The sequence below is a fragment of the Ooceraea biroi genome, chromosome 1 (assembly GCF_003672135.1).
Source record: "Ooceraea biroi isolate clonal line C1 chromosome 1, Obir_v5.4, whole genome shotgun sequence".
Taxonomy (NCBI): Eukaryota; Metazoa; Arthropoda; class Insecta; order Hymenoptera; family Formicidae; genus Ooceraea; species Ooceraea biroi.
Genome location: NC_039506.1, coordinates 3834252 through 3849406, shown reverse-complemented (window position 1 = coordinate 3849406; position 15155 = coordinate 3834252). Strand labels below are relative to the sequence as shown.

Genomic DNA, 15155 nt, shown 5'->3' with positions numbered 1-15155 from the left:
CGCTTTTCTATCATGACTTTCTTATCATCGATAATAATTAGGGAAAGCGAAACGATCGATGTTTTAAGCCCGTTAGGGCGCTATCATGTCGTGGCCAAGCTAGTCAATATTTGCATTTCTCGCGAGGGGTGAGTCACCCGCTTTCACCAACTTCCACGTTCATTTGGACAACGTCGACAATGGAAATTGATATACAATAAACGTAATGAATGCGTTGTTAGCGTGTGTTAGAAAAGCATTGCACACGTGAAAACGTGAATCTACTTTTACAATATCATCTTCTAAATACTTTATTCACGTCGACTTGCAGATTATAAAAATTCAATCAGCCTATTTGTTCATGAAACCAAAAAGAGGTTCGCAACAAAGATATAAAGATAATGAAAAAAGAAATAAAAGATGAAAAGTAATCTAAATTAAAAGCCAGTAATTTTTAAATAATTAAATAATTAAAGCCAAAAAAAGGAAATAATTTATTTGATATTCAATGTTTTTAAAATAAATAAGGAAAAGTTGTGTGCAGATAGCCATTCGTTAATCAAGCTCGCGAGAGGAAATCGTACGTAATTTAGAGAATTAATTATTAATATCAATACAATAAAACAAGAATTGTTTTAGGTTTGTAAAGAGATTAATTACATTGAGAAATCTAATTACTCTCTTCCATTAAAAAGATCATTTCTAAATTTTTAGGGACCTTTATACGTACAATAATTATCGCCAGAAATTGATTATTTTTAAATGTTCTTAATGTAGCCGCGTTCTCTCTTAACGTATTAGGTACACATGAATGAACGGGAATGAAAATGAAATATTAATTCACTGATTTTCTGCGAGACATTAAAGATGAGAAAAGCGTTTATTAACTTACCTTTAGCCACTTTACGATAGCCGTCGCGTAATGAAGGATACGATGATTTTCAACGATCGCCGAGAAGTACGTAAGAGAGGTATCCACCCGCGGGGTGCTCTTATATCTCAAATCCAGTCATTCCGAACTTACTCCGACGATGAAAATTACGAAAAAAAAAGAAGAACCGCAGACTGAACTTTTATTTTCGTACAATACTATTCTGTCGTCTGACAATCTCGAGTCTCGCCAAGCAATAACGTCTAGAAGCAACGTTTTGGGGAACGAGGTTTGGAAAACTTTTCTACATCTTCCTGCTTCTGATGCGGGCACGAAGACAGCACTCTTGAAACTGCGCGCACTTTTCTTTCACACACTCCGCCGTTCTCCAGTTAACTGCAGCACTGCCACTTAAACTGCAGGCGACTGGCGTTAGGACCCCCACGCGCACGAGGAAAGTCCACGTTCTCGCGAGGAGAGCGCGTCCTCAACGCAAAACAGGAGACCTCTCTTACGGCTTGCTCGTTGACCACTGACGCTGCACCGTGAACCGCGCTGCGAGGCCGTTCCCCGCACGGCTGCTCGTCACGCGGCAGCGATCATAGGGGTGGTAGAGCCCTATCCGTGAACCCTCGACATCGACGTGTGCGTCCGCAATGGCGTCACCTTCGGAAAGGCTGCGACCGTGGCCGTGCATCGACTCCCGTTCCAACTTTCAAGGTCACAATTCCCGTCAAAGCGATCATTCAAATATCAAGGACTTCAAATGGAAATCTGTCACATAAGTACGTAATTATTGGAATCTAAACACGTGTACGACGTGTAAAAGGGCCCGATGTAAATTGCTCGTCTTTAAAGTTGTTTTTACCGACACTCAAGTCTCCGGAAAATTCCAAATTACTCGAAATGTAAATCTATCATGTAAATGTGGAGTTACTGGAATCTAGACACGTGTATGACCTATAAAAGGGCCCGATGTTAATTTGTACGTCATCTTTAAAATTGTTTTTACCGACACTCAAGTCTCCGAAAAATTCTCAAATTATTTGAAATATGAATGTATCATGTAAATGTGGGATTATTGGAATGTAAACACGTGTACGACGTGTAAAAGAGCCCGATGTTGAAATTGTTCGTCTTTAAACTTGTTTTTAACGACACTCAAGTCTCCGAAAAATTCTCAGGAAAGGAAATACTCGCATTAGTGTTTTGCAAGTTTATACGAACCCAAGGAGAACAAAAAGTCACACTAATGTCAAAAAGACATCATTTTGACATTATCGTGACTTTTTGTTCTCCTTGGGAAGCAATTTGAGAATATTATCGAATATATGTAAATATGTTATTGTAATTTCTTTATGTTGCGGATGTTATTTTGACATCCAAGCTAATCTTCTAAAGAGTGATAACATTGCCTAATCTAACCTATTTTAAACAGATCTGCACACACACACTCGCATAAAACAAATTCCTATATTATTTGCATAAAGAATTTCACATTTCGTAGTAAATACTTGTTAATTAAAATAAAAGAAAATAAATCACGTATTGTCAAGATAATGAGATTGCCAAACGCGTAAAAGATTAACAGTTTTAGTTAACCATAGCAAATAATTATATGACATAAAGATATGCTTATATTTCGTGTAACATCCATCTTTACAGTTCAGTTTTTCACGCGAGTAAGCGATTATGCACGCGGGAAATACGTAAAACTTACGCCATTGCGTCGCGCATATGTATAGTGAAACATTTCGACGCATCACACGCATTACATGTATACACACATATACACGCCATCACTATTCGACTAGTGCTCGCGCACTATCGGCCAATCACACAGCTCCTGGGCCAATATCCTGCGAGATACATCACGCGCACATACGCAAACATACGCGTATATTTACACGGTGCATGGACAGTCTTGCGTTACACCCGCGTCATCTTCCCGCACGGTTCATCGCGGTACCAGTAACATGCACGAAGCGGTGCACGAATACACGCGCATAACGAAATTCGAGGGGAAACGCGTGAATTGCGCTTATGAGCGAGAATACCTTCATGAAAATCGCGACCACGCCCAAATCCTATGATGCATCCGCCGTTGGCTTCTGCATGCGTGCGTGGTGCGTGCATATGTGTGCGCGAGCGCGTGTAATTTCGGCGCGTAGCCCTCACGAATACACGTGCGCACCCTCTTCCCATGCACGCTCACATAGGCAAATCTTACACGAATTGGGTAACGTTGCCATGCGGGGGACGAAAGGCACGACGTTTCCACTCGAGTATCGTGAGAAAATCGCAAATTCTAGGAAAACGGGAAACATAACGAAAAAGGGAAATGACCGTCGAACTCCGTGGTTGCTCATAATGACGGTCACTAATCGTTAAGCTTAGCTTACCGAGGCCTTTAATATTGCAACATTAATTTCTCGTATGAAGATTATCACATTAAAATAATTAAATTGCCATAAAAATGACAGGGCGTGACGTTTTTTTTTTTTTTTTCAAAAAATAAGTAAATTCAAGTAGACATTGTTATATCCTTTTTTGTAGCGGAATTTTAATTAAGATATTAAATATCATGATGCAAAAAACCAACAATACTAGCAGATCGAAATTACGGATCGAGAAACGTTGAAAATCGTGCGGTCATTCCGCAAATGATAAAATTTGGATAAAGTTTTGCGAGTAGTAAACGGCAAAAATAAATGGGACATTCCTCCTTGACTGAGTTTTACGCGTGTTAAAATGCTCGAAACTCCGTTTATCCACGAGTGTGCATGCAGCCGCGCGTTCGAGGATGGTCGAAAATATGCGGCTTGATTCCGCTTATCTCCCGAGTGAGTCTAAAAACGAAGGAGAGGCACGATAAAGCGGACTCTAGCCGAAGAAAAATCGCTTTCACAGCCATGCCTGCGCCCGCGCGCGCGCGTCTCTCTCTCTCTTTCTCTCTATGTACGTACTATGTCGACTCTGATGACGATTTCGTAGAGGGGATCACAGGGGGGAGGGGAGGAATGCGACGCGCGATGGCAAGGTGAATCTTTGTCCCGTTGCGCCATCGAAAGATTCTACCTATATTCGGAGGTAGCGAGAGAGCAGATGCATACGGGCTACGCCGGCAACCGGTGCATAAGCGGGGCGGTCCGATCGCCGCAGGACGCATCCTTCATACCCGGTTCTTGACGCATCCCCTGATCGCATTATGATTTTTATATAGCCTCGTGTGGCACCCACCATCTCCCCACGAATCTACCTTACACGTATGCTATCGCAGCAAAAGGTGGCTCGCACGTACTCGCGACATTAATGTTACTTCTAAGCAAGATCGAATCTTCCCCGGCGGAATGCTCAACAAGATCGTTATTGCAATTCCCTCCCATTTTTTAACGTATTTTTCTTTTCCACGTTCTACGTGATTTTATTTATTTTTCATGATAATATTATAATTTATGATATAGTCACAGTAATTTTCTTTAATTCGCGGAAAGTAGAGTCCTTTCTCGGTCACTTCTAATTGTATTGTATCGGCACTTGGAAATTTCCGGTTCGCTCGAAATTGATCAAAACGTCAGTCGTAAAAATAAAGATTATGTTTTATGGGAAATGGGCTACGTGTTTGGCATCCTCTTCTTTATCAGATCGCAGCTCTACAGCTGCTATTAATATAGGGCGTTTCAGAACTGGCACAGGAAGTGGACATAATATGGTACAACATCCTGTGAAATTTGCGATAATTTATTGATAGGCTATCGAGATTTTTCGGGAAAATTAAATTTTGTCGGTCGATCGTAAGAAGCGCAAATATATGACAAAAGAAGGTGATAATTCGTAGCGCATCGGCAAGTGATAAGCTGGGGAAAGCGCACTATCGCGTAATGATAGAGAAACGGGGCGCCGCGGCCGATTGGTTGCTTATCGAGACTGTCCGAATAACTGATAGCACAGTGCTTCCATGATTGCGCGTATCTTCCATAAGCATGCCGCGATGGCATAGCGATGGCAAACCGACGCTACCATATAATCTCACTTGTCTAGTCGCAACTGTGTACACAACGTTGATATGAAAAGTACAATGTGTCAATACGCGTTTACTTCTTGGCTACGGAAAACTATAAATAGAGAGACCAAAGTCTCTATTTCGAGTCAAAACTTTTCGCATCGCGTGTATATTCTCATATCACTTATCGGTTAAGCTCTCTACAAACTAACGTCATTTGTAGAAAAATTTCAAACGGTTGTCGTCGTCCAATAACAACGTAAAACATATAAACTAATAGAAGAAAGTCCCCGATTATGAGATGCCATATCGATTTTGCCGAATGTAAGGAAATCTATGGGCAGAATTAAAAAATGTAATACGTTATCTTGAAGAGAATTTAATAAGCTTTAGGTTGGTGAAATGAAAAATCTAATTTAAATATTATTTTTTTTGAAAATTAAAAAAATTTGAAAAAGAGCTTTACGCAGGATCGAGAAAATGTGCTCCTAATATAAGATACTTCGAGAAATCGGTGTTAAAAGTGCAAAATACATCAGTATTGCAATTAAAAAACTATATTAGATAGTTTTATAAAAATACTGCTTCCACAGCCTTCGTCAAATCTTCACGATTCCACTGTCGACGCTTCCTCGTATCTCTAACTAACCTCCATAGTCAGATTCTATAAAAATTAAATACACAAAAATTCGTAATATAAATTCGTATTAACTTTTCTTTAACCTTAAGTAGTATTTTCTTTCATTTTATTACACTACATAATCTTCATATTCGAGCAATAATTATCGCATATTAAGAGTACCTTGAATATCTCATTATACGAGCCACGCGCCTAGCGGTTCCGCGATCATGAAATCTAACCTCTACAATTAAACAATTCAACAAATTGCGTATTTTCCTGTTACTACGATTCTACTCTATCATTGCATACTGAATTTATTGCCAACCATTTCTTTATTATATAATAAACAAGGTTTAAAGACTTACCTCAAGTTCCTTTGACATGTTCACAATTTCACAAACCTTTTCTTGCAAAGGCTAAACGCAATAACGAACAATGAATTTTTCACTAAATACATTTTACACCAAGAGTAATAAGTTCATGGTGGAACTAACAGATGATGCTCACTAGTTTAGCAGAAACCCCATTATCTCATATTAGGAGCATATCTCATAATAGGGGATTCTCCTCTAGTAATTTATAAATAATTTATAAAGTATATACAAATTATATGTATACATATATATGTAAAATGAATAAAAATAAAATTAATATATATGTTAATATTTCCTAAGAAATAAAAGTGCAATTTCCAGCTATATTACATGTTTGGAAAACTCAAATCGGAGCATCGTTGATAAGGAGTCAAATTAACGATCGTCAAAGTTGTTGGCGATGTTCCCATTATCATTAGTACTTTTCGTGATTATATTACACATTGCACGTGATCGAACAGAATTCCTTTCGGGGCCCTGCCTGATAAAAATTTGAGATAAAATATTTTTGATTGATGCAAAAATCGGCGGTCCCAATCAAAATGGAGAAAGGTCGAGAAATTCTTTCTCCCGAGCCTGAGTCCTGAAAGAGGACTCCCCCTTCGTTACGACGTTACGTCGACAAGCGGGAAAGGACGTGGAAACCCCATAAAGGAAAACAGGTTCCTCATAAGCCCTGAAGCTGCTTGGTATCGCGCAGTTGGCTTTGGGATTCTCTCTCTCTCTCTCCTCTCTCTTCCCTCCATCTCTCTCTTGTAGACGCTCGAGTATGGAGATGCGTGCGAGTTCTCGACTTCTCCACACACGCAATATGCTATCGCGCGCGCGGCCGCTCGCGCTTGCGACGTGCGCGTTAAGCACCAATCCCTGCACACGTATTCACGAATAGAAGCGGCCTCGCCCTTTGCTGCATTGCAAGGTCATTGACCGGATAGGGACGCCCGATCGATGATCAGCTACCTGCTGATACATTGTCGCTGGCACAATGGAAAAAGTATCCTTCGTCTGGTGGCCGCTGGCACCCCCCGGCACGCACACCACGTTCCTCTCGCGCGTCAAGTGCAATTATTCCTTGCAGCTGAAAGAGCATTAGGTCTCTCTTTCTCTGTGTACCCGTTCGGATTCGTTCTGCCTTTCGGCGCCTTTCAATACTGACCATAACCGCTGACCGTAATACCCTATTTACCGGCCAGCTTCAACAGGTGTTACGCAGGCCGGTCTCGTGTTGTGCAAAACGCAGAACGGGATAAAGGCGCTTCCGAATGGAATGTGGGTCATTTAAGCGCGGCATTTACCCGCTGATTGACTCTCGATAAGAACCGAACGACTGATCGAATCACGCATATACGTGATCTGATAATGATCGACGCAACGTGCAATATGTACATATACACGCGCGATTATTAACTTTCACAAAATTTGTAAATTATCATTTTATCGATTATTATGAGGCTTTGGAGAACGTCGTATCATACAGACCTTATAGGCGGTTTAGATCTAAGCTTAACCCCGTAGCGCCTTGACTTCCGCCGATCATCGTCATCCGGTCACGAAGAAATAGTCATTGAATCCGCTGAATCTTTAGATAACCGTACCGTACCTTTGTTGTCGTGCGATTAGACGTGAGAAGCGACAAGATACAACAGCTAAAGTCAACCGTACGCGTCAATAACATTACGGAAAACAGCGCTCACTGCTACCGCGGGTATCGCGAAACTTGTGATGGCCGTGATGGAATCAAATTTGGCGCGACCTTGAGAAAATAAAGCTTCGTGTTTACAAAATTGACAGAGCGTCGTCCGATGCGTTTCGAAATTTTTGGAATAATTGTCTTTTCATGCGGATGATTATAAACGCATTAGCGTTCCTCGTGCCATTATGCGAGCGTTGTGCCAACCCATACAGCACAGAAGCTTGCAGCAACGTTGCAGCAACGTTGCAACGTTGCAAATTGCAATGCAACAGTACAAAGACATTGCAGAGATATATATCCGCAAAATGCCAGCACACTTGCAGCAACATGACATTAATATTTCGGAAACATTGCACAATCAAAATTTTTAATTAATTAATATTAATAATTCATTTTATTAAAACATTGGAGTCTTCCTACCCTAACGAGATTCGTCCAAATCTATTCGACCAATGATGTGTGATGACCAGAATCTGAGCTCGGTAATATGCGTATGCGGTGTTTGTCTCTTTCGACTATCTAAAGAACATGGTGGTTGTACGACGCGAGCATCATTCTAAAAGAAAGTAGTTACGTAAAAGAAAAAGGTAAGTACTTTTTTATAATATTATGTCTCATTATAGCACTTGTGTGCTGTTAAAATCTTGTATCTATTAATTAATTATAATAGAGAATCACTCTATTTGCTTATCTCACGGTTTATATCACTATAACCTCAAAATTATGGAAATTCATTAGAAAACTGCATATTAATAGTTGTAATATTTTTAATAACTTTTTCTGTTATAGAAGCTGTTCGTGAAATACACAATCATGCCACTGATGCAGAAATTGCTGAATGCATTTCCAAGTGGCTTGCTCGAGCTCCGGTTAGGATTGAGAGATCAAAGTATGTCATTTTACATATAATTTTATACATACTTGTAGTATGTATATTTTTATTTAATTTTATGCTAATATATGAATTTTAATTCCTATTTTATTTTTACAGGTAACATACAAACAAAAACGAAGAAGATTCAATTATTTAATTAAAGGAAAAATATTTTAACATAATTAAAGGAAAAATAATATCTCAAGAAGAGGATTTTTAAGTTTTTTTTATAAAGAACAGTTACTTTTTTATAACAAAAATAGAGAAAATGTTTATTTAATTTTTTATTACTATTGTTATATTACATATAATTGTCTATTTATGTTAATAAATAAAAATATTGAAGTTATATAAATAAAAATATTTAAAGTATATAATAATGAATAATTATAATATTGCAAATTCATTACATTGCAATATTATTATGACGTTTCGTTGCAATGTTCCGAAAAGCGGACATTTTCACATTCCTGCAACCCCATAGCAATGCTGCAGAAACATTTCGCAGTGAATTTGCAATGTCGCTACGTTGCGGTGGAAGATTCCTGCAATATATATGCAATCTTTTCGTGCTGTATGGGAACGTTATAGAGCCTTCCAGCGCATTATTAATCAACACTAGCGTGTTGCCAACTGCCGTCGGGAGCCAGCCGGTCCCTTCAGCCAAATAATTTTAGGCCAGCCGGTTTTTTTTTGTGACTTTGAAAATCGGTGAAGCGCCGCAACGTGCGCGATGTGCGCGCGGTGCGCGCGGCAACGCAGCTCCGGCCGCCGAGTCGCAATAAAAAATAAGCGACGTGTACCCCACATATAGGGCGTGGGTTTATCTGCATTAGGCGAGTGTTAGTGGGTCGGCAACCCGCAAACCGGTCCTGGATCACGTGGAATGTTAGCCCGCGGTGCGATGTTGCCACGTGTACGCGCGTGATTTCCTAAAACTGCATCTACGCAGCACACGCACGCACGCAGCGGTTGACTGCGGGCACACGCATGTGGTACTTACATATGCGTGTGATTTTTCCCGACCTATTCGTTCGCGACTGCAGCAGCAGCAGCTTCCTCTTTCTCCGACACTCAAGCTCCGAAAACATTTAGCTCCTACGAAGTGAGCTCGAGGAAAAATCCACGCCCGAGAATATATATAAGCGCTTCCTTTTTTTTCTTTCTTTTTCATTGTGTTTAGTGGAATTATGTGAAATTCCGCTAAGAAAGTCGCGGATGATTTTTATCAAACTTTTTGTTCTATTCAGAGCTGCTCGTATAGTAATGACTCATCAAAACTTTGTTGTATATACGGAAAATAATTGCAATAAGCTTATTTTTGTTATCTGTGCAGACATTGCTGTCATTCATTCCTAATATAATTGCGCCCGTAGCTAAATCCGTGGACGGTCGAAAAAGCAATAAATCTAGTTTTATGATATCTATTTTTACGATATCCAGAAGTTTGTGATAAAGTTGTGCAGTTTGACCTTTGAGACCACAAATAAAAAAAACTGGTATTCTTAAAATAAACAAACATTTCGCTGTATTCTGTAATGATAGCGATTCTATCGTTATAAACAACTGAATGTTACTTTAAAAGTTAAAATTAAAATAGATTTTACTTTTTAATGTTGTTGGTAAGAACAATTTCACACTTTCGAAAAAGGTTTTCACAAATTGTTCGATCTGTATTTGTGTTGATCCTTTCGCAGAATGCAAATTCGCAGAAATATTTCGGTTACGCATGCGATTTCAACGACCTTGTAACACTTTCGCGGAAGAGGAATCTAGTAAAAAAAGGAGCTCGGTGAGCTCGCAATCGGGAAGAAACTGGTTTCTATTTGCAGGCTTCCGCCCGTTCGACAACCCCGTGGTCGATGCACCGGGCGCTCTCGTTCAACGACTTTTTCAGCCAAGCGGCGCGGAGCAACGACTCTGAAAGGATTCTACGAGGACTCCCTTAGAGTACCGCACGCTAATTTAGAAAATAAAGAATCACGACAAAATCAAATCTTCCAGATTGTGCCCATTTTCATTTATAACAATTGTTTATAATAATATAAAATTTGGTATACATTGCAATTAATATTAACATTAATATTAACAACTTCATTGAAGTAAATTCAAGTTACTTATTTTTATTGGAGCCAATTTCGGAAACGACTTAATGTAATATCTGCATCTGCATAAAATCTACCAATCACGCTTCTTTACTGCCCAAGAATAAAAAATTAAGAAAGATTCAAGTCAGGCGAGTACAAATTTGTTGAAAATACGATACGAAGCTAGCTAGCAGAAAAATGCAGGATCATTTAAGAATATAATACTGAAAAGATGAAGAAGCGATATTGTCCGACGGAAAACAGACATCCTTAGAAGAAGTAGGGGTAGAAAATCGATAATCGTCGATCAGTTCGAAAAGAGCAGCGCCTGTAACAGGTGCCGCGTTGCTAGATAGCGCAGGAAACGCTAGCTAGTCATTGTCGGCTCCAAGGACAAGCCGTTATAAAAAAACCCTTCTGCATCGCATCTCTCTCCGGGAACGCGGAGCATAAAAAAAGAGCTGAAGGGGAATAGAGGGAGGATGACCTTGGTGAATAGGGTTGTCCAATGAGGAACTGAAAGAAGACGAGACTCGTAGATGCGTGAATTGTGCAGCACAGCTCACTGGCTCGACGAACTCGTGTGTAAGTCCACTTTCCTTATGCACGTATACGCGCGCATGAGAATGTGCATCAACTATACGGGGTGTTCAATGTTCACGAACGTGAATTGGTATCTTGGTATGTAAAACTGGATCAACATTCAATCGTAAAGAATACTGTATATTGTTTTTCGGAGACTTTTTATGTCATTTTTCATATCATCATATAACATTTTTATATAATTATGAAGTTTTAATCTGCTGCGAAGAAAAGTTGAAGAAAAAAATTTGCATGAGCAACTTTAAGTTCGAAATTAATTTTTGAAACAAGTTTAGTCTTACAAAATACCTATTATTAATACTGTTAATTAAGTTGAGATAATCTACGGGAAAAAGCCGAAATAAATTTTTGAATAAAATTTTCAAACTTTGTTTTCTGTTTTCGAAATTTGGCCTTTCAATAATATCATATATATTTTCACATGTTTATCATATTTTTCACCAAAACTTACAATTAAGTCGAGATAGGAATAATGGTTTGTGTGTGTATGTGTGTGAACATTACAAGTCTCTATAAAATATTTTCCGTTAGTTGAATCTAATAAAATACTTTCTGAAAAGAGCACGCACGCTGTTTTTCTATAGTTCATCTTAACATTTGACATGATAGAAGTAGAACACCCTCTAGCTGACTGAACGGTGCTAGACTGCAATCCGGGGCCGGTTTAAAGTTTCCACGCTTCCATCCCGCTTCCTAGATTGAGTTGGCCCTATATCCCTCTATACGTGCTACGTATATGTGATGTAGGGCCAATTCCGCACTAATTATAAGGACATTGGTACACCAGAAATGTTCTTAATGTTGCGTCTTAATGTTCATAACACTTTCTAATGATACTTTCCTCTAATCATATACTCTTCAAGGAGCATACAATTTAGCAATATAATTATATTACTAAATTTCCTTAGCTTTCTAAATTCTTGAAGTGCTAACTTATATTGCTGAATTTCCTTAGCTTTCTAAATTTTTGAAACTTTTAGCATTATCTTATGAGTATCTTTTATAATGTACTTTATGTATAATGATTTTCGCATTAATACTTATTAGAAATAACTTATTGACTGTTGCAAATTCCGCTTAATCTTATCTACTTTCTATACAGCTAATTCGTTCCGAAAATAATTTTGTTAATTTGTTTTGTGAAAGATAAAAAACATCTTTTATAGCTAATCAGAGAGTTAATCGCGATTACATGATTACGTAATAAATGTATAATATATTGACTCGATGTTAAAATCTTAAAGTGCTGTCAAGGACATATTTCTAACGATAGAAAAACGCACGTAATAAAACTTCGCACGGTACCTGCTTAACCAGATTGCATCCAGGTTTATAATCCTTTTTTTCCTTCGTCCTTTCTGCTGAAACGCATAACCCGTTCTATGCACTTTTTTTATGAGAGAAAAATGCGCCTTTTCAACCAATTGTATCATAAATATCAGAAATACATTTGCGAGGAAGACCGAAAATTTGCCTGCGTACCATATAGTAAATCTTTTAGTTTTTACGACGTAGGGGACACAAACGAATTTCTAACTTTCTGGAAATCTCTAAAGAAGCAGCTAAATTTTCATATGAATAGTTTTCTTGAAAATCGGCATTGTGAAATTAGCGACGTTTCCTCAAGCATTCATACAACTTGTCTGACAAAATCAAAATACAAGAAAAAGGTAAGCTTCTACCATAGAATACAATCTTCAATCTATTTGTGAATATTCAATTTCTTTCTCTTGTTATAAATATACAATAAATAAAAAATTCCATAATACTAATCGTAACATGCATAATTTCAATATTAAATAATATAAAATAAATATAGTCGCAAATGACTTGTACAATTTATTACAAATGTTTAATACGTATATATATACTACACCTGCACATACACTTCTTACCTATAAGTAACAGATTCTATCTCATATTAATACATATATGTGTCATGAACGTGTCTGTGAAATAAATACTGGTTAACTTTTTATAAAAAAAAGATCAAAAATTTTCATAAATTGCTTTAATCTATTGGCGGATCTGTTTGAACGGTTTTGTTTTCTACGGGACACTCTTTGTTTAAGGAACCAAATTTATTTGCAATATTTATTATTTCTCGAAGTGTGGCATTTTCCTCCTTCAGAGTATGAAATATCTCCTTTCCTTTCAGTTCATTTTCCTCATCTAAGGCAGCCGCAGTTTTCATTACAGCTGCCATCTCATCTATTTTCTCAGCTTGATTGGTTATTATCTATTAACAAAGTTTGTATGTATAAATTTTATACTTATATTAAAATCTCTTATAATAAAATGGCAGGAATTTCAAGGACAGAGTTATAAAGTTTTATTTGCCTGATATCAAAGGCAGAAATCTGTTTACTTACATTGGCATACTTTGAATTATGCAACGATGAGAAATCAGTTTTGCTGAGACGTAATAAGGATGCAGTTTGTTGTCGGTATTTGGACATTATGAGCTCGAGTGCATGTTGATGATCTTCTAGCGCGCTTTTTAACTCCTTGTTTTCTGCTTGTATTTCTCGTAAATGCTTGTTTTCTCTTTGAATCCCGGCAATTAATTGTAAGTGTGGTCTTTGCTTTGCTTCTGTATTTAAAATTTCTATTTCCTCTTGATACTGTAAATAAAAAATAAACAGTTGAATATAAATGCACAAGTCAGTCATAAATTATTACAATTACAATGCAGAAATAATGCGAGCAATATTTACCTGCTTCATGTTATCAATTTGTCCACATACAGCTTCTACTTGGCTTATCAGAGTATCCGCTGTGTTCTCATGGTCCGAAATTCGAATAACTAATTTTTTAGCGTCTAATATAATTTGCTGAAATGTCAACGACATCTGCAAACAAATATAAATTCTACTTACCAACAAGCACAGATTACATTTCCAGAATTTTTGATATTTATCACTTTACGATACCTAAGAACAAGTGACACACGTAACACCAATCTTGATACAAATAAGTAGAGTAAAATCAAGATTTGAATATGATAATAAACTGCTGCCACTACATACACTCTACGTTAAACAACTATAATTTTTTAAATTTGTTTTACGGATACAATAAAAATGTTGAATAATATTCGCAAACAGGCGCAAGACAGAAATTGTCCATTAAAATGATTCCATCTTGATACCTTGCACCCTCAACTCCTCCTTCCCTCATGCTCAATTCTCTCTCTTATCTGCTAGTTTTTCTCTTCTGCTTCCAGATTTCGGACAAATGCATCACGAGCGAAACACTCGGTGCGACACACCACGTCTCTCGGTTAAATGCCGAACAATGCCGAGGAAATGCTACCGCTCTATGATCGCATACGTCAATAGACAAGACTCACCTTTTGCAGAAGGCGATGCCAAGCTCAACAGTGCGCGACTTCCAGGCTCATTCGGCGCTGATTAATCGTTGGCGATAACGGCGAGGTTATGCGAACGGTCGTACAAAGTTTAACTCTGCTCGTGCTCCTTGTGTATATCGTTATTGTACAGTTATGGTCCCGATTTACATGTGTATCGTTCCTCGACCGACCGCGTTGGCACGAATGTGTGCGGATATATAATATATATACTAATACGTCAGCTGTGGACGCGCACCCGACGATGCGAGCAGCGTCATGTGGCAAGCACAAACACACCAGCGCGTCAACGTAAGTATACGTGTACGCGCGCACACGTAGCGACGATGAAAATTCTCCCGAGAGGAAAATGGCCGTCGCGATTTGACATTTAACTCGCGAGAAAAACTCAACGCCTCCGGCGCGAATCTTTTTATAGACCTCGACATTGATCTATGAAATGCGCCATTTTTAATAATAACCGATAAAAACGACAGGAATCATTTACTAAATTTAGGATTTATCTCAATATTTTTAAATAAACTCCGAGGCTCCGCGATGATTAAAAAAGGAAGAGAACATTATTTTTATAATGCAATCATTTATTTCATATTTAAATGACTTGGTTCGTCCAAGCATGGTCCAATTATTAAGGTCGATATTTGCTATAGGGTAAAACAGGATGGTAATCATGTTGGTC

The 15155-nt window shown here is 38.1% G+C and overlaps 1 protein-coding gene across 1 annotated transcript; it reads right to left on the bottom strand.

Moving 5' to 3' along the window:
- Nucleotides 1-12786: 12786 nt before the first annotated feature.
- LOC105280452 (FGFR1 oncogene partner 2 homolog) lies at nucleotides 12787-14899 on the bottom strand. The gene is made up of 4 exons (XM_011341025.3): nucleotides 14459-14899; nucleotides 13824-13958; nucleotides 13479-13730; nucleotides 12787-13345 (listed from the first exon to the last, which is right to left on the bottom strand). Exons 2-4 carry the CDS (start codon nucleotides 13956-13958, stop codon nucleotides 13118-13120), a joined length of 615 nt encoding a protein of 204 aa, XP_011339327.1. The 5' UTR covers nucleotides 14459-14899; the 3' UTR covers nucleotides 12787-13117.
- Between the last annotated feature and the right edge of the window lie 256 nt (nucleotides 14900-15155).

Excerpts from the sequence above, each read along its gene's own strand:
- LOC105280452 (XM_011341025.3), bottom strand. The coding sequence starts at position 13,958 with ATGTCGTTGACATTTCAGCAAATTATATTAGACGCTAAAAAATTAGTT. Across the intron at positions 13,731-13,823 it reads AAATTGATAACATGAAGCAG|TATCAAGAGGAAATAGAAAT; the intron begins GTAAATATTGCT and ends TTTTATTTACAG. Across the intron at positions 13,346-13,478 it reads ATAATTCAAAGTATGCCAAT|ATAATAACCAATCAAGCTGA; the intron begins GTAAGTAAACAG and ends CTTTGTTAATAG.